Source organism: Pseudophryne corroboree, chromosome 6, assembly GCF_028390025.1.
Source record: "Pseudophryne corroboree isolate aPseCor3 chromosome 6, aPseCor3.hap2, whole genome shotgun sequence".
Classification (NCBI taxonomy): Eukaryota; Metazoa; Chordata; class Amphibia; order Anura; family Myobatrachidae; genus Pseudophryne; species Pseudophryne corroboree.
Genome location: NC_086449.1, coordinates 722,748,667 through 722,773,953, shown reverse-complemented (window position 1 = coordinate 722,773,953; position 25,287 = coordinate 722,748,667). Strand labels below are relative to the sequence as shown.

Sequence of the window (25,287 nt, the reverse complement as noted above, 5' to 3'; positions counted from 1 at the left end):
GAGGCTGGGGAGCAGTCACACAAGGAAGAAACTTCCAGGGAGTATGGACGAGTCTGGAAACGTCTCTTCACATAAACATTCTGGAACTAAGAGCAATATACAATGCTCTAAGCCAGGCAGAACCTCTGCTTCAGGGAAAACCGGTGTTGATCCAGTCGGACAACATCACGGCAGTCGCCCATGTGAACAGACAGGGCGGCACAAGAAGCAGGAGTGCAATGGCAGAAGCTGCAAGGATTCTTCGCTGGGCAGAGAATCATGTGATAGCACTGTCAGCAGTGTTCATCCCGGGAGTGGACAACTGGGAAGCAGACTTCCTCAGCAGACACGATCTTCACCCGGGAGAGTGGGGACTTCATCCAGAAGTCTTCCACATGCTGGTAACCCGTTGGGAAAGACCAATGGTGGACATGATGGCGTCTCGCCTCAACAAAAAACTGGACAGGTATTGCGCCAGGTCAAGAGATCCGCAGGCAATAGCTGTGGACGCGCTGGTAACGCCTTGGGTGTACCAGTCGGTGTATGTGTTTCCTCCTCTGCCTCTCATACCAAAAGTATTGAGAATTATACGGCAAAGAGGCGTAAGAACGATACTAGTGGTTCCGGATTGGCCAAGAAGGACTTGGTACCCGGAACTTCAAGAGATGATCACGGAAGATCCGTGGCCTCTACCTCTAAGGAGGGACTTGCTTCAGCAGGGTCCCTGTCTGTTTCAAGACTTACCGCGGCTGCGTTTGACGGCATGGCGGTTGAACGCCGGATCCTAAAGGAAAAAGGCATGCCGGAAGAAGTCATTCCTACTTTGATTAAAGCAAGGAAGGAAGTAACCGTGCAACATTATCACCGAATTTGGCGAAAATATGTTGCGTGGTGCGAAGATCGGAGTGCTCCGACGGAGGAATTTCAACTGGGTCGATTCCTACATTTCCTGCAATCAGGATTGTCTATGGGTCTCAAATTGGGATCTATTAAGGTTCAAATTTCGGCCCTGTCGATTTTCTTTCAAAAAGAATTGGCTTCAGTCCCTGAAGTCCAGACCTTTGTTAAGGGAGTGCTGCATATACAGCCTCCTGTGGTGCCTCCAGTGGCACCGTGGGATCTCAATGTGGTTTTGGACTTTCTAAAATCTCATTGGTTTGAACCACTAAAAAAGGTGGATTTGAAATATCTCACTTGGAAAGTGACCATGCTTCTAGCCCTGGCTTCTGCCAGGAGAGTATCAGAATTGGCAGCTTTATCTTACAAAAGCCCATATCTGATTTTACATTCGGACAGGGCAGAACTGCGGACTCGTCCGCATTTTCTCCCTAAGGTGGTGTCAGCATTTCATCTGAACCAGCCTATTGTAGTGCCTGCGGCTACAAGTGACTTGGAGGACTCCAAGTTACTGGACGTTGTCAGAGCATTAAAAATATATATTGCAAGGACAGCTGGAGTCAGAAAATCTGACTCGTTGTTTATATTGTATGCACCCAACAAGATGGGTGCTCCTGCGTCTAAGCAGACGATTGCTCGTTGGATCTGTAGCACAATCCAACTTGCACATTCTGTGGCAGGCCTGCCACAGCCTAAATCTGTAAAGGCCCACTCCACAAGGAAGGTGGGCTCATCTTGGGCGGCTGCCCGAGGGGTCTCGGCATTACAACTTTGCCGAGCAGCTACGTGGTCAGGGGAGAACACGTTTGTAAAATTTTACAAATTTGATACTCTGGCTAAGGAGGACCTGGAGTTCTCTGATTCGGTGCTGCAGAGTCATCCGCACTCTCCCGCCCGTTTGGGAGCTTTGGTATAATCCCCATGGTCCTTTCAGGAACCCCAGCATCCACTAGGACGATAGAGAAAATAAGATTTTACTTACCGATAAATCTATTTCTCGGAGTCCGTAGTGGATGCTGGGCGCCCATCCCAAGTGCGGATTATCTGCATAAATTGTACATAGTTATTGTTAACTAATTCGGGTTATTGTTGAAGGAAGCCATCTTTCAGAGGCTCCGCTGTTATCATACTGTTAACTGGGTTTAGATCACAGGTTGTACGGTGTGATTGGTGTGGCTGGTATGAGTCTTACCCGGGATTCAAAATCCTCCCTTATTGTGTACGCTCGTCCGGGCACAGTACCTAACTGGAGTCTGGAGGAGGGTCATAGGGGGAGGAGCCAGTGCACACCACCTGATCTGGAAAAGCTTTACTTTCTGTGCCCTGTCTCCTGCGGAGCCGCTATTCCCCATGGTCCTTTCAGGAACCCCAGCATCCACTACGGACTCCGAGAAATAGATTTATCGGTAAGTAAAATCTTATTTTTCCCTTTTTTATTTTTTCATATATCTCTCCGTATTATCCGTCTTGAAATGCCTCCTAAAAAAATCATAGGCACACTCCCGCCACCTATGTTTTTTTCTAATAAAAAAAGTGTACGTGCCTCATCCTCATCTACTGGGGTCACACTAACAGGTATATCTGAACACATTGTGGAAGGCGCTGCTCATTCTTTAGCAGTCCCTGGAGTGGACCCCAACTCCACAGATCCCCTTACTGTTAAGACATTGTGTCAAGTCCTTGCGGCCTTTAAATTATAGGTCACCCAGGACCTCTCCGCAGCTATACGTGAAGTCAAAGTAGAGTTAACTGCTATAGGTGACAGAAAAAACCACCTTGAGCGTAAAATGGAAGAACTTGTGACTTCCCACAGTGAGCTTGTCTCAGCACATGACCAACAGCAAGTTGAAATGGAGACGTTTAAAGATAAAATGGCAGATATAGAGGACAGATCAAAGAGGAACAATATTAAAATCCGCGGGATCCCAGACTCGGTGGGCAATTTGGAACTCCTGGATTATGTCATGACACTGTTACGCAAATTACTCCCAAAGTTGGGAGAGATCTACTTTTTGACCGGATTCACCGCCTTCCTAAGCCCTGGTCAGTCTCTGCTTCATACCCACGAGATACGCTCCTCCGAGTTCATTTCTCTACGACCAGGCTGCAAGAACGGCATCTGATTCGTATACTCTTGGAGGTCTTCAAATATTTCCGGACTTCTCCGCACTGACCATCTCTAAACGCAGATCCCTTGCTCCTATCACAGAGACACTGCGCTCTCAGGAAATCAGATACAGATGGGGCTTCCCAGTGGAACTGATAATCACACACGAGAATTCCTCATACGTAGTGTCTAATCTGGACGCAGTTGTCAAACTACTAGCTGATTGGGACATCTCCGTTAAAGTACCTTCTACATCAAAGAAGCATCCTCCACCTTCGAAGGAGTGGTCAACTTCTTGAGGCCAGGAATAGGATCAAATTCCTGATCTCTCCCTAAGGTAATAAGCTGTCCAATCCATACGATATAGCAAACCAGTTCGCCAAATACTGTAATAGTTGATACAACTTTTCATCTGACCCTTTCACCTTTCAACCCACTTTTTATTCTGTACAATCTTTTCTAGCGGATATTAACCTCCCCTCTCCCAAAACAGAACAACTAGAATTATTGAATGCCCCATGGACTTCTCAAGAGGTGTTGAATTCACTCCCTCGTAGTAAAGCCCCTGGCCCAGATGGCTTCATTAATGAGTTCTATGTTTCTTTAAGCAATCATGTGTCTCATACATTAACATCACTATATAATGAAGTGTCTTCTTTTTGCGCTTTTCCGAAGGAAATGTTAGTGGTCCAGGTAATAACCATTCCTAAACCATGTAAAATCCCAGCGCATTGCCAAAATTATAGGCCCATTGATTTTTTGAATGGAGATGTTAAAATATTTGCTAAAATCATTGCTACTTGCTTACATTAATATCTACTGTCCCTGATCCATCCTGACCAGATTGGATTTGTACCTGGAAGACAGGCCTCTGACAACACCCATAGAGTATTCGATATGATTGATTTTATTAATCCCAGCACTGGCTTTTTTTTCTCCTTTCTTGAGACGCAGAGAAAGCATTTGATAGGCTGAATTGGTCATATATGCGCTTGGTATTGGAAAAGTTTGGTTTTTAATGGTCAGATTCTTTCTTCAGTGCTGGCTCTATATAGTTCCCCCTCTGCACGGGCATTTAGCAATGGCTTCCTATCTGATATATTTCCAATTACAAATGGGAAAAGGCAGGGTTGCCCTTTATCACCCTTGATATTCACTTTAGGCATAGAACCTCTTGCTGAAAAAATGTGGATGTCTAGAGACTTCCCAGGGGTGTTGATTGGCAATTATTCACATAAATGATGCCCGTTTGCGGACAATGTCCTCTTATTCATCATAGATCCGCTATCCTTTCTCCCATGCTTACATGATATATTACAAAAATATAGTGAAGTTTCATACTGTAAAATGAACACAACAAAATCAGACGCTCGCCCTATTAATATCCCAGCCCCAATAATATCCACTCTTCGATCACAATATCCATACAGTTGGCGTTCTGCTTCACTTCAATACTTAGGGGTCCATATCCCTCCCTCTACTTCCTCTGTCTTTGAAGCCAACTTACCCCCTATAATTTATAATTTTCTAGATCTGACTAAATCATGGTTATCTTATGATATTTCCTGGTTAGGCCATCTCGCAGCTTTCAAAATGACTCTCCTGCCCAAACTGAGGTATTTATACCGTACTATTCCCTTTTTATTCCCCACAAAATATTTAGATAATTGTTGTTCTATTTTAATACGCTATGTGTGGAAAACGCACCTGCCTAGATTAGCCCGAAGTAGAATGATTTTGCCTCGTAGACATGGAGGACTAGATATGCCTGACTTGGTTCTTTACCCGGAGGCATGTGTTTTAGCTCAGTTCAAACATTGGTTGGATGTGTCATCTGAAGCGAGTTGGGTATCCATTGAAAGAGTGAGGAGTTCAGTTTTTCCTTTAGAAGACTAGAAGACCTTCTTAAAATACAACTGAGATTATGACCCTCTTCCTTAGCCCTTCTCCCATCCGTGCGAACAACTTTGCAGATCTGGGACAAATTGATATGCCGTCTCCCTGCTCATTTATTTCCCTATGCTTGAATTTCATTGCATGCTATAGCTAAATTAAGTCCCAATTTTAATCTTTCTAACTGGTATTCCACTAATATGAGTGTTTTAGGTGACTTTTTGGATGGTAATACTATCCTTCCATTTTCTTTACTGCAGTCCTGTTTCAACCTCCCGAGTAGGGAATTATTTCATTCTCTTCAGGTTCAGCACTGGTACAAAGGTTTACCTAGATAAGTTGGGGCTCCATGTCAGATATTCCAGGCCATTTTAGCGCGTCTATCCCAAAGCTAATCAAAAAAAGATAGATCTTTTTGGTACAAGTCTCTTAAGCTTGATCCCTATTTCTAAATCAAATGTGCAGTTGAAATGGGAGGACTTGGGACTCCCACTGTCTGATGCTCAGTGGGAACAGATATTTACCTCATCCTATCGAATGTCGAGGTGTTTGAATCACACGGAGATGCATATCAAACTTCTAAACAGATTATACTTAACTCTTGATAGACTACACACTTTTTGGCAATCCTGTTCAAAGTACTGCTGGTGTAATTGTGGAGAAGTAGGCAATATTTTTCATATTTTCTGGACCTGTCCCTCTCTACAAAATTTCTGGGTCGAGATATTCAAGCTGATTAATAACGTGTTGAATTTGTCATTAATCCCATCTCCGGCTTTAGCTTTACTACATATACTATATTTTCCCTGCGGATGTATTACCTCATCAAAGAGATCTGCTGGGACACATATGTATTGCAGCTAGGGCGGCAATAGCCCAAAACTGGAAGCAATCGTCTACCCCTCCTATAACGCTGGTTATTAATAAGATTCAATTCCACTTTACCATGGAAACTGAGTTTTATGCCTTATTTCTCTTCAGCTTCCTCTCAAATGGTTAAATGGATGCCATGACATGAATATATGACAGAAGGTGACAGTGCCTCCCCCTTCCCCCATCTTAACTAACTATACATACATTTTAATCTATTTACTTGTCCAGTATAGCCCCATAGTCCTATCAGAAGTTATTTATTGGTATAATTTACTGCTTGACCTATGTCTATTTGAATATTCTTTCTCTGATGTACTACATTTTCCGCTGCTTATTTGAAACGGTTATATGTATATATTTGTCATGTTTGGGTAATATACAGTTGTGCTCATAAGTTTACATACCCTAGCAGAATTTGTGATTTTCTGGCCATTTGTCAGAGAATATGAATGATAACGCACAAACTTTTCTTTCACTCATGGTTAGTGGTTGGGTGAAGCCATTTATTGTCAAACAACTGTGTTTACTCTTTTTAAATCATAATGACAACAGAAACTATCCAAATGACCCTGATCAAAAGTTTACATACCCCAGTTCTTAATACTGTGTATAGCCCCCTTTAACATCAATGACAACTTGAAGTCCCACCCCTTCAAAAATTGAAAACTATTGCTGAAAAAAGCGAAGCAAATTGCATGTGAAAAGCGTGAAAACGCAATGTGTTCTCGCGTAAGTCTGTTAAGCACTTAAAGCAGTCTCATGCGTTTTTAAATGCATTAACAGAAACCCCAGGTAATGAGCAATATTGAGACCACTGGAGTGGTCCCAGCTTAACAGTAAGGGGTCCCCTTTCCATTATGCTTTATTTGAAGTGCTGTATGTATAACATAACAAACAGAACTCTGAAAAAAAAAAAGTCTATTGAAGTGAAAATTTTGAACTGAATGGACCTGTACTTCCTTTTAGCCATTCATAAGAGGTTTCCCATGTTGGCAGATATGATTGGCGGACAGAGGAGAAAAGAATCCTGTAGACTCCCTGCTTTGCGATCACATTAGTTGACTGATTTAATCTCTATATTGATGTGGTTACAACTATTTTCAATGTGTGACGTTTTGTTCATTTAAATGGCCCATTCATTTTGATGGGACTTGTACATATATTGCATAACCCAATTGAAAAACAGTCTAATTCTGTTATAAAGGCTTGTTTAAACCTTAGTGGGTGTTTACATATGATGGCTGGACTTAATAAAGTGCAAGATTTACTTTGAAATTTATAAAGTAGAGCAAGCAAGGTTAATTTTTTTTCCCACATGTAGGTTACAGGGACAAGGCAGCTGCCCCATTTAAACCCCAGTGGGTAAGGAGTTTTAAACCCTAAATTCCTACAATTTTACTTAACTTATTGCTGACTTTAACTGTTCAGCGCTAGGATTGAGGTTTTCTCTTTCAAAATTTATCATCAAAAATGACAAGGAGATGAATTTCTAAACCTGATTTAAGTAGAGTGTGGTATGAAGAGGGATATCAACTGTGATAACATGAAAGAAGCTGGAGGCGTGGAATATACATACATTTCAAAACATGATGGAGGTTCTCTTTACCAGAAATCGTGTTTTTCTTTTGGATTTCTTTGATTAATTCCCCTTCTAGTTGATTTTACTCTCTTCCTGTCGTGTTTTACTCTGAAAAGCTTGCCCTATCAGAGGCCACTAAACACAATTTATTGCGTCATTGGGATTCACAGAACCTTATCTTAAGACTCCCCATCAGACAGCTTCTTCATAAATTCATCCCAGTCTGTGGTGTGTTCCGTGCACTACGTGACCCATTTACTCTGTATTATCCTGTAAATGTGCAAGCACTTAACACCTTGTCAGATGCCAAAATTTCAAGCCCGCAGAAAAATGGAGCAGGTTAGACCTGAAGTGCTGGTTGTCTGTTTAGAGGGTTATATTTGTATAAAGCACACCTAATTTTAAGGAAAGGCAGGGTCATGTCCCTATTTACATGTTACCAATGCTTTTCAAAGTGAATGAAGACTCTGAAATGGTAGACGCGTAATTCAGTAACATTTTATAGTGGTATGATTTTAGTGTGTTACTTTTCAAGTAAGTTTTTGTATAGTTTTTGTTTGTACAGATGTGTCCTCCTACATCTTTGCTGCAGTCACGTTAAACAGCCCTTCTAGTCACACCATGCTGTGGCGTTACTCGGTAGCACAGAGAGTCTTTATGTGCGACTTTTTTCCATTATAGGGGTATATGCAATTGCGCCGGAATTCTACCGTTTTTAAATTCGACAGTCAGACACCCTCCCGCCGGGACCCGAATTCGACATATTCAATAAAAGACAGATTCGACAGTCCCGCTGTCGAAAAAACGGACCAATTGACCATAGTGTGCGTCCTGGATTCGACTTCATGGACGGCACAAAAGTGTTTAAAAAATCCTGGAAAAAAAAATGCGTGGGGTCCCCCCTCATAAGCATAACCAGCCTCGGGCTCTTTGAGCCGGTGCTGGTTGTAAAAATACGGGGAAAAAATTGACAGGGGTCGTGGCACGCAAAGTTCCCACCATTGGATACAATAGAGCGCCTATGTGCTACATTGTATCTCGAGTGCGCCGCCTGACAGCTCAGACGCGCACAGCCAATCAGGAGACGCAAACCCGATCCACGCACTGAAAGGGGTCCCATGTTTACACATGGGACCCCTTTCCCCGACTGACGGGACCATAGAGGGTCCCTTCAGCCAATCAGGGAGCGCCACGTTGTGGCACTCTCCTGATTGGCTGTGCGCGTCTGAGCTGTCAGGCGGCGCACTCGAGATACAATGTAGCACATAGGCGCTCCATTGTATCCAATGGTGGGAACTTTGCGTCAGCGGTTGAGGTTACTCACGGTCAACCGCTGACCGTAAAGTTCCCACCATTGAATATAATGGAGCGGCATAGTGCTATGCGCCGCCTGACAGCTCAGACGCGCACAGCCAATCAGGAGAGTGCCACGACGGGGCGCTCCCTGATTGGCTCAAGGGACCCTCTTTGACAGGAGTCACGGGGGGGTCCCAGCAGTCCGGGAAAGGGGTCCCATGTATAAACATGGGACCCCTTTCAGTGCGTGGATCGGATTTTGCGTTTTATTATTTTGTCAAGTACGTGGATTACAAACTAAGAGGACCGATCTACACAGGATTTTTGTGAGTAGAATTTTATTTACAGGTAACCCGTGGATTCTACGTGGAGAAGGGGACCGATTCTTCGTGTCAACATAGGTAAGTATGTGTGTGTCGGTGTGCATGTATGTAATAAAGTTTTACTATCACGGTGTGTGTGTACTGTTTTTATTTGGGTATTTTTTTTGCAGTAGAACTACAGGTACCAGCGGGCCCGTTTCCCCCCCGCATGCTGGTACTTGTGGTTCTCCAAGTACCAGCTTGCGGGGGAGGCTTGCTGGGACTTGTAGTTCTGCTACAAAAAAACAATATTCTTTGACACTTGGCTATCAGCCTCCCATCCGCCGCCCTTGGTTGGGGGTGACAGCCTCGGGCTTCACCCCTGGCCCTTGGGTGGCTGGAGGGGGGGGACCCCTTGATTTAAGGGGTCCCCACTCCTCCAGGGGTGACTAGTTGGGGATTTAATGCCAGGGCCGCAGGGACCGGTATAAAAGTGTCCCCCGGCTGTGGCATTATCTCTCCAGCTAGTGGAGCCCGGTGCGGGTGTGAAAAATACGGGGGACCCCTACGTCTTTTGTCCCTTGTATTTTTTGCACCAGGACCGGACGCAGAGCCCGGTGCTGGTTGTTAAAATTGATCCCCAGTCAATTTTTCCCCCGTATTTTTACAACCAGGACCGGCTCAAAGAGCCCGAGGCTGGTTACGCTTAGGAGGGGGAACACCACGCATTTTTTTTTTAAGGGTTTTTAGCCCATTCCCACTCCATTCCACTGAAAAACATGCTCTGATCTCTCCATATTATTTTAGTCTGTAAAAAAAATAAAAAAATATATATATATATATTTTAAAAAATATATGAAATAATACTTGTGGCTCCTAATAGACAAACCAAGTAGATAATCCCTTCTAATATAAATAGATATGCTATTAGCAACAAAAAAACACACAAAAAAAACATGTTTTTAAAAATTTTTTTATTAGATGCCGCCAGCAAAATGAGGCAGACTGAAATTGACGAAATGACTGTCGAAAAGCACTGTTGTCGAATCGACATTCTTCAATTGAATATACTTTTGTCGAAAAGCCGCATTTTTACCATTGCAGACATGTCGAATTTGACAACTGTCGAATTGCAAAAAGTCGAATCTGAAACTGCCGTTTTTTTGTCAAAGTACTGTATTGCATTGTCGAATCATTTTTTTTTGTGTCGAAAATGCCCCGTTTTTCGACATTTGCGGCAATTCGACCGCAATTGCATATGGCCCTAAATGTGTTTAAATTGCATCGCTATGTGAATAGGGCGCACAAGCAGCTTTTGCTGATTAAAATGATATGTGGCATGTATATATTCTGTGTGCGACCGTGGCTGTATCTGTATACGAAATGCTGCATTACAGTGTTTTCATGGAAATCACTAACGTAGCATTTCGTATGCAGATACAGTTGCAGAATATAGGCGTGCCACATATTTTAATCAGCATAGCGATGCAAAAAAGATGCCTGAAGTTAGTGGAGCTGCCAGCTGACTCACGCCAGGCATCTCCTGCTGCATGGTTTATTAAGGCAAGAAGTATGAGGACACATCTGTGGAGCCTTCTTACCACAATGTTTATACCCTGACTTGTTTCACTACTGTTTGTAGAGTGCTGCGTAGTATGCTGGCATATTGTAAGTATGTGGTAATAATGCTGTCTTTTATGTTACTTTATCTTCCAGCATTGCAGAGTGCTGTAGTACACCTTACTCTCTCCTGGGTTTGGTCTTCACGGTTTCCTTTGTGGCTCTTGGAGTCTTGACCCTCTGCAAGTTCTATCTCCAGGGGTATCGAGCCTTCATGAATGATCCTGCTATGAACAGGTGAGCCCCCTCCGAAAGATTTCCATGTATCAGTCTCTCTCTGTCATTTAGATATGAATTGAATTATTGGAGGAACTTGTACACAAAATCATCATTGCAGACTAGTTTTCCAGTCCTGTGGGCAGATATTTACTTCCATATGTGTTTGGCTGTTCTCTACTTCATAGGCATTTAGCTCCTCAGCTGTATAACCAGATCTACTGTATTGCTTGATTCGATTAGACAGTAGATCTAAACGCTTGACAAACGGAACAACCATTTGTCAAAATTCAGAATAAAGTTGTCTGGTTGTATCTATTTCGTGAAAGCGGCTTATTCAAGATTGTGGTGTTGTCCTAGTGTGAACAGTATATGTGAATGGTTTGTCACTGGCAGTCTTCTCTCTCTCTCCAGGGGTATGACGGAAGGGGTGACTTTGCTGATCCTTGCTGTGCAGACAGGTCTGATAGAGTTACAAGTAGTCCATCGAGCTTTCCTTCTCAGCATTATTCTGTTTATAGTGGTGGCTTCCATCCTGCAGTCTATGCTGGAGATAGCCGACCCCATCGTCCTCGCTCTGGGGGCATCACGAGACAAGTGAGTAGCGTTAGGCCATTGTAGGGCCTGGAGTACCCCAAAACGCAGTATTATGTTATATATCTTCCTTTTATTCTCTAGGAGCCTGTGGAAGCACTTCCGTGCTGTCAGCCTGTGCTTGTTCCTTCTGATTTTCCCTTCCTATATGGCTTACATGATCTGCCAGTTCTTCCACATGGACTTCTGGCTCCTGATTATAATATCAAGCAGTATCCTCACTTCTCTGCAGGTACAGTAGGTTCTTGGTCTGTTTAACTAGCCTGGACTAGCTATGTGGGTGACGGGGGAGGGGGATTTTTCATGTAAAAATTATTGGAAGCTGATTCAAATTGGGGCTGATGCAGAATTGAACAGAAGTTGGTTTTGCGGAGCGTGACTTGCGTGTTTTTGACCTGCACATCCTCCAGAGCTGTGCGTACGCAAGTACGTGGTATACAGAGACGTTTTCCACTTGCAGGTAATGGGTCTATGCAGGGTGGTAGGGGAGAAATTGCCCTTAGGCGACATTTAGAAAGGGTATTGCCATCTGTATACTTATAATTACACCTTTTAGTCAAACTGGTCTTTTGCTCCTAGTATAATGCTAGTATAGTATAACCTAGTATAGTGCACACTGAAAATGACTGGCGTCAAAGAAAGTTCACCGATAGGGGCATACAACTACACGCGGGAGAATATATACGTATTTAGTTCTGTTTATGTAATACCTGACCAGTTATTGCCGACTGGCATTCATCTCTGCGTCGGACTCATAATGTAAACATCAATTTACAGACAGCAGAGACGCTTTAATATGTCTGTAAATGGTTCCCATAGCATGATTGGTAGGATAATTGGATGTACATTATTTCTGTACTACTCCCTAAGGCTTCCTGCTGTGTCACCGCTGACTTATCTCCAGTTCTCCATACGGAGGTAACATCCAGAAGCTGGAAGACCAGACGTAATCCCACTCTAACACTCCTATCTCTCTCTCCACAGGTACTGGGCACTCTCTTCATCTACGTTCTGTTTATGATTGAGGAGATTCGCAAGGAGCCAGTTGAAAACATGGACGATGTTATTTATTACGTTAATGGAACCTACCGCCTGCTAGAATTCCTAGTGGCGTTGTGCGTGGTGGCCTACGGTGTCTCAGAGACAGTCTTCGGGGAATGGACTGTAATGGGGTCCATGATCATCTTCATCCACTCATACTATAACGTCTGGCTGCGGGCACAGCTTGGATGGAAGAGCTTTCTGCTGCGCAGGGACGCTGTAAATAAGATCAAATCCTTACCTATCGCCACCAAAGAGCAACTGGAGCAACACAACGACATCTGTTCTATATGCTACCAGGTGTGTAGTAGCCCTACAAATATGAATCTAGTCTATTAGGTAGAATTTATATGCACCTTGGTGTGCAGTCAAATTACATTTATTGGCTATTTTTTGTGAACTCTATGGTACATTCATACCCGTAACAATCTTGAGGACTTTTGGCTGTGAAGATGCCAAAGTAGAAGCATGCTCTATAAGGGAATAACAGTGGAAGGGTTAAATAGCCCGGTGCTACGTGAACAGAGGTGTTGTAGCCAATAGGACATTAACTTTCATTTTCTAAACTGTCTGTACCTATGAGTTATGGAACATTTCTGCTCAGTGCTGCTCTGTTCCCATGCAAGGTCTTAAAGCTGCATTCCACACGTTAAAAATGATTTGACTAATTGAACCCGCCCTTGCTGGAATTCTATAAGCCGCGGTGTTACCCAGGCCCCTGCTATTTCTCTAAGTCAATTTTTTTTCGCTAAGTTTTCATTGCGAGGTGAGGGCCCAACAAAGTGGAGGTGATTTGTGATAGCTCATCCCCCTGACATTCTGCAGCTGAAACTGTTGTGGGCACATAAGGGGTGTCTGTTGGATGCTGAGTGATAAGATAATTAGGGGAGTGGATCACATGATTATCTACTGACAGTGATATAATTATCGGTCCCTAGAGTTGGAAGGTCTTGCTGCACAGTGAGTCTTTCAGCCAATGACAGTCAGAGTCCATATTAAAGGCTTAGGACTCTTTGGCCATATATAGCAAGCATTTGATTGCTTCTGTGTGTGTATGTGTATATGTATGTAACTCCTGGAGTTCTTGATAACGGTGGAGACACCGAAACGTTGAACCTGATTTGAACAGATTCAGTAGCCTTTTATTCTGCTGCTGGAAGTCCGGTGAGTGCCGGGATAGTACCAGGGCAAGTAATGACGTAACAGCATTTGAGTTCCAGCATTATTGTATGGATTTTTTGTATATATATATAGTCCATACAGTAAAAATTTGACTCACTATATAATCAAAGTTATGCCAGGTTGACCGGAATACCCAGCATGCACTGCCCTCACAATAAATACCACTACCTTGCGCTCTTTAGGTTTAATGCAGAGTAAGCACTATAATAATAATAATTTTATTTATATAGTGCTCTTTCTCCAACAGGACTCAAGGTGCTTTACAGACATCAAAAGTAATGCACATAATACAGAAGATTTAAGTAATACAGCAATAGATAAAGTTACACAGGCATAAAAGAAAACCTTGAGCACACAGAAAGCATTATACAGGATTGGTGTAGGCATTTTGGGTAATAACTTCCAAGGGTTGTGTATTCCACCCTCACAAGGTACCAGGTGCGGCAGCCATCTTTGTTGCACTGCGTAGAATTACCCAGGGTGGAATAGTCTACCCCTACAACAGATAACAGAAAATGGGGAGATTGCAGAGTCCTGAAGTTTAGAGTAGGGGTCCAACAAAACCACCAGGTCCATGTATTTTTAATCCCATCCACAAGCGTACCAGATGAGGCAGCCATGTTGGGCACACTACGAAGGTTATACTGTGGGAGATGAGCCGTACAAGGGCCAAATGCATGTATGGGAAATCTGACACGGGTGTAGAGGCATGCTATACCCTGCACGGAAAGATCCAAATGAAGCACACCCTGCCCACTGAGGAACCATCCGAGGCAGCCATCTGGTGCTGCTGGCAGGGTGTGCAATTAGTGGAGGTAAATATTTCAGGAACAGCACACAGTGGGGTGGAAGTACGCTGTAAGAAGAAAAATAAGCGAAAAATACATTTGCAGGAACCAACAGATGGAGGAAAACTGTATTAACATTATTTTGAGAAAATTATAAATGTCCTGGTCTTATGGGAGCAGTGCGGATGGGGTGAGAATGTGGGGAGCACACTAATGTCCAATGGAAATGACCCACGTTAGTTATTGATGTAATTCCCTCTCCATTCATCCATGCAGAGTTGTGCGACTTAGCCACATAGTGCTGCCTGCACTGTGGATGCTACCTGATGGGTTGTGGCATATCGATTGCAGGCCATCTACAGCAGGGGTGTATTTGCGCAGATGAGTACACATGGAGACTGTACGTTAAAGAGCTCCGTATTATCTGCAGCAGCAGGTGCAAATACTGAATGACAGTGGCCAGCACTACTGAACCCTTGTGATTGGCTGTTACCCCGTTGATGGGTTCTTCATTGCGTTGGCATAGATCACAGTTTTGTGAGTGTGCTTTTTTTCTTTGTGTGTTTGCAAGTTATTTCTGCTGCAATCGAGCTGATTTAATTGATTTTGCGTTTGTTTTAAGACCGTCTGCACTTGGTATATTGGGCTTTATGATGCTGTTGCAGAACGGTGGTTCAGTGGCTTTCCCAGCCTTCTTCCTAGTTGTATTATTATTTATTTATTACCAGTTATTTATATTGCGTACACATATTCCGCTGCTCTTCAAAGAGAATATCTGCCCAATCACATCAGTCCCTGCCCCAGTTCAGCTTACAATCTATATTCCCTATCACATGTACACACAGACACATTCACGCTAGGATTAATTTTGTTGGGAGCCAATCAACCTGCCAGTATATTTTGGATTGTGGGAGGAAGAAAACCCACGCAAGTACAGGGAGAATATACAAACTCCACACAGTTACGGCCTTGGTGGGAATCGAACCCATGACCTCAGTGCTGTGAGGCAGTAATGCTAACACCATTCATACCTCCCTATTATTATTATTATTATTGTGCTGTGGCGCATCTGGGGCATGATTTCCTGTGAGTTGGAGGGAGTGAGGTGTCTCTCTTCCTGTGTCTTGGAAATTATTTCTCTTTCTTTTTTTTTTTTTTTTTTGTGGTTTGAAGTTGTTTATCACTACAAACCATGGCATTATGTGTTAATTGATACAGAATAGCATGTGTGTATTGCACATACAATAAATGTTTTAGAATATAGACACAAGTGGACATAAGTGTCATGTGATATGAGCTTGGCGTAAACCCAGATGCACAGACTACTGGTACGCTTCCCAAGCTCTGCATATGGGCAGACATATGTTATGTTTAAAGCCTATTTTTTGTTGTTGTGTTTGTTAAAGTATCTCCCCATATGGTTTAACCACATCTGATACCTGTACCTTACAAGTTACAGGTACCAGTGTGAATGCCCCGTTTCTTGCAGGTTGTCTTAGACAACCAGCAACATCCATATACAGCAGAGGTAAGAGTGACTGCAGGATATCTGATATCATGAATCTGTTTTCCCTGTCAGGTGGATGACCCTGTGTGGGAGAAGGGCTGCTCAATCTGCCAACACCAGTAGCTGGGGAGGTAGCCTGGGCTTATAGAGATTTTTCCAGGTGTTTTCATTAAAATAAAATCACTAGTTAACTGTTAGGAAATAGTAGAAGCTATATGTAAGAAGTCATCCGGGCAGTAGCTTCCAACAGCTCTGTGGTGCCTGATTTATTTCCAGCCTCCTCACACCAGCATAGTCTCCTCCCCTCCTGTCACTGGAGAACATCCAGACAAGTTTACAGAACAGTCACATGACTTCACTCTTCTCCCAAGGCTGGTGATAACCCCACTACACTTAACAGGCACACTTACAAAGGCACAGCAGTCTTGAATACTTGAAGAGCTTTCTCCCCCTGCATGAGCATGGCAGTTTTATCGGGGACAACTTGAATGAACCTTATGCTGGGTACACACTGGATGATATCAGCTGTTCTATTAAATGGACAATATATCGCGGGTCCGTCGGCCAGTGTGTAACAACGATATTTCTGTGAACGCCATCGTTTACAGACATATCGCGTCGGCCCTGCAGCACACGCGATGACAAATTTATCTACAGATATATTGGTGCAGCATTGTGTGTGAACGGCTGGACAGCCGACCACACGTACACATGCTGCAGCAGCCGGCGTTGATTGACGGCTGAGTTCATGACGTCAGTCACGACATATCGGACAGTGTGTACACACCACACACTGCCCGATCCGGCTTTAGATATATCTGCAGATCAATTGATCTGCAGATATATCGAGCAGTGTGTACCCAAGTCAATACAACACAGTTAAAAAATTTTTTTTTTAAAGATGTATTATTTATTTATTACCAGTTATTTATATAGCACACATATTCTGCTGCGATTTACAGAGAATATTTGACCATTCACATCAGTTCCTGCCCTTGTGGAGCTTACATGTATTCCATACCATATATACATGCACACACATTCATGCTAGGGTTATTTTTGTTGGGATCCAATTAACCTACCAGTACATTTTTGGATTGTGGGAGGAAACCAGGGTACCCGGAGGAAACGCGCAAGCACGGGGAGAATATACAAACTCCACACAGTTAGGGCTGTGGTTGAAATCGACCCCTTGACCTCAGTGCTGTGAGGCAGTAATGCTAAGCATTACACCGCATTCCTCGTTTTGTGGTCCCAACAAAACTGTGGGGTAAAAATACTTTTCAATATTTCTCTAACGTCCTAGTGGATGCTGGGGACTCCGTCAGGACCATGGGGAATAGCGGCTCCGCAGGAGACAGGGCACAAAAGCAAGCTTTTAGGATCACATGGTGTGTACTGGCTCCTCCCCCTATGACCCTCCTCCAAGCCTCAGTTAGGTTTTTGTGCCCGGCCGAGAAGGGTGCAATCTAGGTGGCTCTCTTAAAGAGTTACTTAGAAAAAGTTTTTAGGTTCTTTATTTTCAGTGAGTCCTGCTGGCAACAGGCTCACTGCATCGAGGGACTTAGGGGAGAGATTTTCAACTCACCTGCGTGCAGGATGGATTGGATTCTTAGGCTACTGGACATAGCTCCAGAGGGAGTCGGAACACAGGGCTCGCCCTGGGGTTCGTCCCGGAGCCGCGCCGCCGACCCCCCTTGCAGACGCTGAAGATGAAGAGGTCCGGAACCAGGCGGCAGAAGACTCTCAGTCTTCATCAGGTAGCGCACAGCACTGCAGCTGTGCGCCATTGTTGTCAGCACACTTCACACAGCGGTCACGGAGGGTGCAGGGCGCTGGGGGGGGGGCGCCCTGGGCAGCAATGTATAATACCTGTATGGCGAAAAATACATCACATATAGCCCTTGAGGCTATATAGATGTATTTAACCCCTGCCAGATATCTAAAACTCCGGAGAAGAAGCCCGCCGAAAAGGGGGCGGGGCCTATTCTCCTCAGCACACAGCGCCATTTTCCCTCACAGAAAGGCTGGTGGGAAGGCTCCCATGCTCTCCCCTGCACTGCACTACAGAAACAGGGTTAAAACAGAGAGGGGGGGCACTGATTTGGCGATATGTATATATATTAAAATGCTATAAGGGAGGAACACTTACATAAAGGTTGTCCCTGGATAATTATAGCGTTTTGGTGTGTGCTGGCAAACTCTCCCTCTGTCTCCCCAAAGGGCTAGTGGGTCCTGTCCTCTATCAGAGCATTCCCTATGTGTGTGCTGGATGTCGGTACGTGTGTGTCGACATGTATGAGGAAAATATTGGTGAGGAGGCGGAGCAAATTGCCTGTAATGGTGATGTCACTCTCTAGGGAGTCGACACCGGAATGGATGGCTTATTTATGGAAATTACGTGACAATGTCAACACGCTGCAAGCCGGTTGACGACATGAGAGGGCCGGCGAACAAATTAGTATCTGTCCAGGCGTCTCAAACACCGTCAGGGGCTGTAAAATGCCCATTTACCTCAGTCGGTCGACACAGACCCAGACACGGACACTGATTTCAGTGTCGACGGTGAAGAAACAAACGTATTTTCTTTTAGGGCCACACGTTAAGGGCAATGAAGGAGGTGTTACATATTTCTGATACTCCAAGTACCACAAAAAAGGGTATTATATGTGAGGTGAAAAAACTACCTGTAGTTTTTCCTGAATCAGATAAATTAAATGAAGTGTGTGATGATGCGTGGGTTTCCCCCGATAGAAAATTATTGGCGGTATACCTTTTCCCGCCAGAAGTTAAGGCGCGGTGGGAAACACCCCTCAGGGTGGATAAGGCGCTCACACGCTTATCAGAACAAGTGGCGGTACCATCTACGGATAGGGCCGTACTTAAGGAGCCAGCTGATAGGAGGCTGAAAAATATCCTAAAAAGTATACACACACATGCTGGTGTTATACTGCGACCAGCGATCGCCTCAGCCTGGATGTGCAGAGCTGAGGTGGCTTGGTCGGATTCCCTGACTAAAAATATTGATACCTTTGACAGGGACAGTATTTTATTGACTATAGAGCATTTAAAGGATGCATTTCTATATATGCGAGATGCGCAGAGGGATATTTGCACTCTGGCATCAAGAGTAAATGCGATGTCCATATCTGCAAGAAGATGTTTATGGACACGACAGTGGTCAGGTGATGCAGATTCCAAACGGCACAAAGATGTATTGCCGTATAAAGGGGAGGAGTTATTTGGGGTCGGTCCATGGGACCTGGTGGCCAGGGCAACTGCTGGAAAATCCACCGTTTTTTACCCTAAGTCACATCTCTGCAGAAAAAGACACCGTCTTTTCAGCCTCAGTCCTTTCATCCCTATAAGAGTCATATCTGCCCAGGGATAGAGGAAAGGGAAGAAGACTGCAGCAGGCAGCCCATTCCCAGGAACAGAAGCCCTCCACCGCTTCTACCAAGTTCTCAGCATGACGCTGGGACCGTACAGGACCCCTGGATCCTACAAGTAGTATCCAAGGGGTACAGATTGGAATGTCGAGAGGTTTCCCCCCTCGCAGGTTTCTGTAGTCTGCTGTACCAATGTCTCCCTCCGACAGGGAGGCAGTATTGAAAACAATTCACAAGCTGTATTCCCAGCAGGTGATAATAAAATTACCCCTCCGACAACAAGGAAAGGGGTATTACTCCACACTATATGGTGGTACTGAAGGCTAGGTGAGACCTATTCTAAATCTGAAAAATTTGAACACTTACAAGGGTTCAAATCCAGATGGAGTCACTCAGAGCAGTGATAGCAAAGAACAAGGGGACTATATGGTGTCCCGGGACATCAGGGATGCTTACCTCCATGTCCCAAAATTTGCCTTTTCTCACCAAGGGTACCTCAGGTTCGTGGTACAGAACTGTCACTATCAGTTTCAAGACGATGCCGTTGGATTGTCCAAGGCACCCCGGGTCCTTACCAAGGTAATGACCGAAAGGAGGATTCGTCTTCAAAGAAAATGGACGACCTCCTGATAAGAACAAGGTCCAGAGAACAGTTGGAGGTCGGAGTAGCACTATCTCAAGTAGTTCTACGACAGCACGGGTGGATTCTAAATATTCCAAAACCGCAGTTGTTCCGACGACACGTCTGCTGGTCCTAGGGATGATTCTGGACACAGTCCAGGAAAAGGTGTTTCTCCCAGAGGAGAAAGCCAGGGAGTTATCCGAGCTAATCGGGATCCTCCTAAAACCAGGAAAAGTGTCAGTGCATCATTGCACAAGAGTCCTGGTAAAAATGGTGGCTTATTACGAAGCGCTTCCATTCGGCAGATTTCACGCAAGAACTCTTCAGTGGGATCTGCTGGACAAATGGTCCGGATCGCATCTTCAGATGCATCAGCGGATAACCCTATATCCAAGGACAAGGGTGTCTCTCCTGTGGTGATTACAGAGTGCTCATCTTCTAGAGGGCCGCAGATTCGGCATTCAGGATTGGATGCTCGTGACCACGGAGGCCAGCCTGAGAGGCTGGGGAGCAGTCACACAAGGAGTGTGATCAAGTCTGGAGAATTCTCTCCACATAAATATACTGGAGCTAAGAGCAAATTTATAATGCTCTAAGCTTAGCAAGACCTCTGCTTCAAGGTCAGCCGTATTGATCCAGTGGGATAACATCACGGCAGTCGCCCACGTAAACAGAAAGGGCGGCACAAGAAGCAGGAGGGCAGTGGCAAAACTGCAAGGATTTTTCGCTAGGCGGAAAATCATGTGATAGCACTGTCAGCAGTGTTCATTCCGGGAGTGGACGACTGGGAAGCAGACTTCCTCAGCAGGCACGACCTCCACCCGGAAGAGTGGGAACTTCATCGGGAAGTTTTCCGCATGATTGTGAACCGTTGGGAAAGACCAAAGGTGGACATGATGGCGTCCCGCCCGAACAAAAAATGGGACAGGTATTGCGCCAGGTCACGAGACCTTCAGGCGATAGCTGTGGACGTCCTGGTAACACCGTGGGTGTAACAGTCGGTGTATGTGTTCCCTCCTCTGCTTCTCATAACCAAGGTATTGAGAATTATAAGACATAGAGGAGTAAGAACTATACTCGTGGCTCCGGATTGGCCAAGAGGGACTTGGTAACCGGAACTTCAAGAGATGCTCACAGAGGACTAATGGCCTCGGGAGCTAAGAAGGGATTTGCTTTCAGCAAGTACCATGTCTGTTCCAAGAGAAACCGTGGCATCGGCCTTTAAGAAAGGACCTGCTCCAGCAGGGACCTTGTCTGTTCCAAGACTTACCGCGACTGCGTTTGACGGCATGGCGGTTTGAACGCCGGATCCTAAGGGAAAAGGCATTCCGGAAGAGGTCATACCTACCCTGGTCAAAGCCAGGAAGGAGGTGACCGCACAACGTTATCACCACATGTGGTAAAAATATGTTGCGTGGGTGAGGCCAGGAAGGCCCCACGAAAAAATTTCAACTAGGTCGATTTCTGCACTTCCTGCAAACAGGAGTGTCTATGAGCCTCAAATTGGGGTCCATTAAGGTTCAAGTTTCGGCCCTATAGATTTTCTTCCAGAAAGAATTGGCTTCAGTTCCTGAAGTCCAGACGTTTGTCAAGGGAGTATTGCATATACAGCCCTTGTGTGCCTCCAGTGGCACCGTGGGATCTCAACGTAGTGTTGGGATTCCTCAAATCATATTGGTTTGAACCACTCAAATCTGTGGATTTGAAATATCTCACATGGAAAGTGACCATGCTGTTGGCCCTGGCCTCGGGCAGGCGATTGTCAAAATTGGCGGCTTTGTCTTACAAAAGCCCATATTTGATTTTCCATTCGGGACAGGGCAGAACTGCGGACTCGTCCCCAGTTTCTTCCTAAGGTGGTGTCAGCGTTTCACCTGAAACAACCTATTGTGGTGCCTGCGGCTACTAGGGACTTGGAGGACTCCAAGTTGCTAGACGTTGTCAGGGCCCTGAAAATATATATATATATATATATATATATATATATATATATATATATATATATATATAATTCCAGGACGGCTGGAGTCAGAAAGTCTGACTTGCTGTTTATATTGTAGGCACCCAAAAAGCTGGGTGCTCCTGCTTCTAAGCAGACTATTGCTCGTTGGATTTGTAGTACAATTCAGCTTGCACATTCTGTGGCAGGCCTGCCACAGCCAAAATCTGTAAATGCCCATTCCACAAGGAAGGTGGGCTCATCTTGGGCGGCTGCCCGAGGGGTCTCGGCTTTACAACTTTGCCGAGCAGCTACTTGGTCAGGGGCAAACACGTTTGCTAAATTCTACAAATTTGATACCCTGGCTGAGGAGGACCTGGAGTTCTCTCATTCGGTGCTGCAGAGTCATCCGCACTCTCCCGCCCGTTTGGGAGCTTTGGTATAATCCCCATGGTCCTGACAGAGTCCCCAGCATCCACTAGGATGTTAGAGAAAATAAGATTTTACTTACCGATAAATCTATTTCTCATAGTCCGTAGTGGATGCTGGGCGCCCATCCCAAGTGCGGATTGTCTGCATTACTTGTACATAGTTATTGTTACAAAAAAATCGGGTTATTATTGTTGTGAGCCATCTTTTTTAGAGGCTACTTCATTGTTATCATACTGTTAACTGGGTTCAAATCACAAGTTGTACGGTGTGATTGGTGTGGCTGGTATGAGTCTTACCCGGGATTCAAGATCCTTCCTTATTGTGTACGCTCGTCCGGGCACAGTACCTAACTGAGGCTTGGAGGAGGGTCATAGGGGGAGGAGCCAGTACACACCATGTGATCCTAAAAGCTTGCTTTTGTGCCCTGTCTCCTGCGGAGCCGCTATTCCCCATGGTCCTGACGGAGTCCCCAGCATCCACTACGGACTATGAGAAATAGATTTATCGGTAAGTAAAATCTTATTTTCATTTTTACAGTTGGTTATTGATTATATGAAAACTTGATATGGGTGTTTCGTGTTTGTTTTTTACATCCTTGTGTATGCTTAGAAGTACTGTCGTTGGTTGGTAATTCTATACATCTGCAACCATGTAAATAATCTGTAGTTCACAGTTTTGTCCATGGGGTCATTGAAGTTACTAAGGAAAGTGGGACATTTGCAGCTTATCTGTAAACTGGCAGCCAGTGTTCAACTGGTAATTTCAGTAAAATGTGTCTGTACAAGCTTCAACAGACATTCACAAATAAATTTTTGGGAAACCTGGATTTACTTCTAAATTGTAATTTTTTTGTTGTTGTGTCTTTCAGGACATGAATTCAGCTGTCATCACTCCCTGCAGTCATTTTTTCCATGCTGGATGCCTTAAAAAGTGGCTGTATGTGCAGGAGACCTGTCCTTTATGCCATTGCCAGCTAAAGTCTCTGTCTCAGCAGGCAGGGGCCGAACCTGGCCCTGGTGCAATCCCTGCCCCGGAAGTCAATACACTCCAGCCGCAACCAGTAGACGTCACCAGGGGGCAGGAGGCGGAAGCTGTGGCAGAAAACGAGCGGCGGCAGGGCACTTTAGAATCGGAGCAGGCAAGAGACACTAACTCCCCCGAGTCTCCAGAGAGTAATCCAGAACAGACAGAGGAGGTTCTTCATAAAGACAATGAAGGGCTGGCTGACAGAGCGTGTTGCAGGAGGGCAGCTCACCTTTCCGACACACCGCAGGGCGAAGACTTTAAAGAGAATTGTTTTTCCCAAGCGAGCGGAGTTTGCGCAGGATTCTGATTGTAATCTTTGCCTCCCACTGGGACTTGTCATTTCAAAGCCAAACCCCATCCTTACCACATGCAGCATTCTGCAATTCCAGAAAAGGACTTTAGCACTGACATTCATCAAAGCGTATGCAAAAAAATTTCCCATGTGGATCTCAGTTTTTTTCTTTTTTAATGTTTCAGTGCTGAAGACGATAATTAAACAATTCTTTCTGACCTCTGCCAACCACTGCCGATGGATACCGATTACTGCTCATGTCTGCGGGTGCTCAATATGGGGAAAAGTGTGTTTTTGTTTTACCATTTATTTTTCCATCCCCTTTACTGCTAAATAACGTTCTGTGAATTATGGCAGACGAATCTTTTTATTTTAAATTAGGAGGATTCAAGGCCATCAACATCTACACGGAAAGGCACCAATCACGTTCTGTTTTGACTGAATGGACGGAAGCATGGGGGGAAGGAGTTGACTCCGCTGGTGTGATTCCTTGAAGAGGATGCTACACACTTGCATGCTCACTTGCTTGCACTTGAAGTATACACAATCGGGGGAATTTAAAGGGGCGGGGACATCACTGGATCATGAACAAGTCGGTGGACCCTGCAAATTCTTTTTATTTTATTTTTCTTCCAGTAGTATTGCGTCGCAGTGCTATTCAGCCCTTATATGAAGTATTTTTGGAGTTCAGGTGACCACTATTTTGTGGGATGAGCTTCATAGCACAGATGGGGCAGATGAATCGCATTACTGAGGTCTTGTAATTATAAAAAAAAAAAAAGAATACAGTGTTAATGGCAATATTTGCACTTTTTGGAAATGAGTACATATCTCTTGTGTATGATCAAATACAGCAAATGCCATATTGAGGCTGTCAGTAGAGCTAGCACTCTGAGATGGAGAGAGAATTTTGTTTTGGTTTCTTTTCATATTTTGGCCCCGACCAGTATGTCGTGTTAAATTTTTACATTGATCTTTGCTTTAGTTGGAAGAAAAAAACAACAATTTTTTATGTGAATTTTGATAAGAAAAAAAAAAAAAAAAAAAAAAATTATTAATTTATACTAGTACACATTGGCTGTAAAAGGAAAAAAGGTTGAGGTCAATCTTTCTGATGTAAAATGTGACTCTTTATTTTAGATAACAGTTTAATTTGCTCTTTTTTTAGTGGTACATTTGGATGTAGACTGACAGACATGGCTGAATGTCTTAATAAATTATATTTAAACATGCATTACGTTTTGGGGTTTTTACTCTGTTAAAGAACCTGAATGTATTTTCTATGTGTAGACGACCAATTTTATTGGATCCAAAGATTGTTTACAAGAATTGTTGCATTGTATTTTGCTGGTGGGGGGGGGGGGGATGATGCTGATGAAAGATATGGTTGAAAAGCACATAAAGGCAGAATGAAAGAAACAAACAATGTGTCTTCAATGCATAAAACAATAAATTAGTAGTTAGAAGTTGGATAACCCCTTTTGAATTATTCCATGAGTTGAGCGTGAGTCACACCCAACTGTGCATGTATTTAAATTGCAAAAAAATGTGTACAGCGCATGCGTTGCGTGGTGTGTATGCAGAGGCGCAGTTGGTCCTTCTTACGGGAGTGTCGCAGGCGTGTCATTAGATGCTTTCATTTGGAGGCCATACTCTGATATTCTGCCCTTCGCATGGGGCTGGTGCAAATTTCGATGGTGCGATCAATGGTGG

At 44.3% G+C, this 25,287-nt stretch overlaps 1 protein-coding gene across 2 annotated transcripts in view; it reads left to right on the top strand.

The window, feature by feature from the left end:
- Positions 1–24,806, top strand: part of RNF145 (ring finger protein 145) — a 134,744-nt gene extending 109,938 nt beyond the window's left edge. For both annotated transcript variants that reach the window (XM_063928406.1, XM_063928405.1), the window contains exons 7-11: positions 10,643–10,783; positions 11,177–11,359; positions 11,441–11,588; positions 12,341–12,697; positions 23,125–24,806. In XM_063928406.1, coding sequence (XP_063784476.1) covers positions 10,643–10,783; positions 11,177–11,359; positions 11,441–11,588; positions 12,341–12,697; positions 23,125–23,589 — 1,294 coding nt within the window. In that variant the 3' untranslated portion in view covers positions 23,590–24,806. The remainder of the gene's footprint in view (positions 1–10,642; positions 10,784–11,176; positions 11,360–11,440; positions 11,589–12,340; positions 12,698–23,124) is intronic.
- The last annotated feature ends 481 nt before the right edge of the window (positions 24,807–25,287 follow it).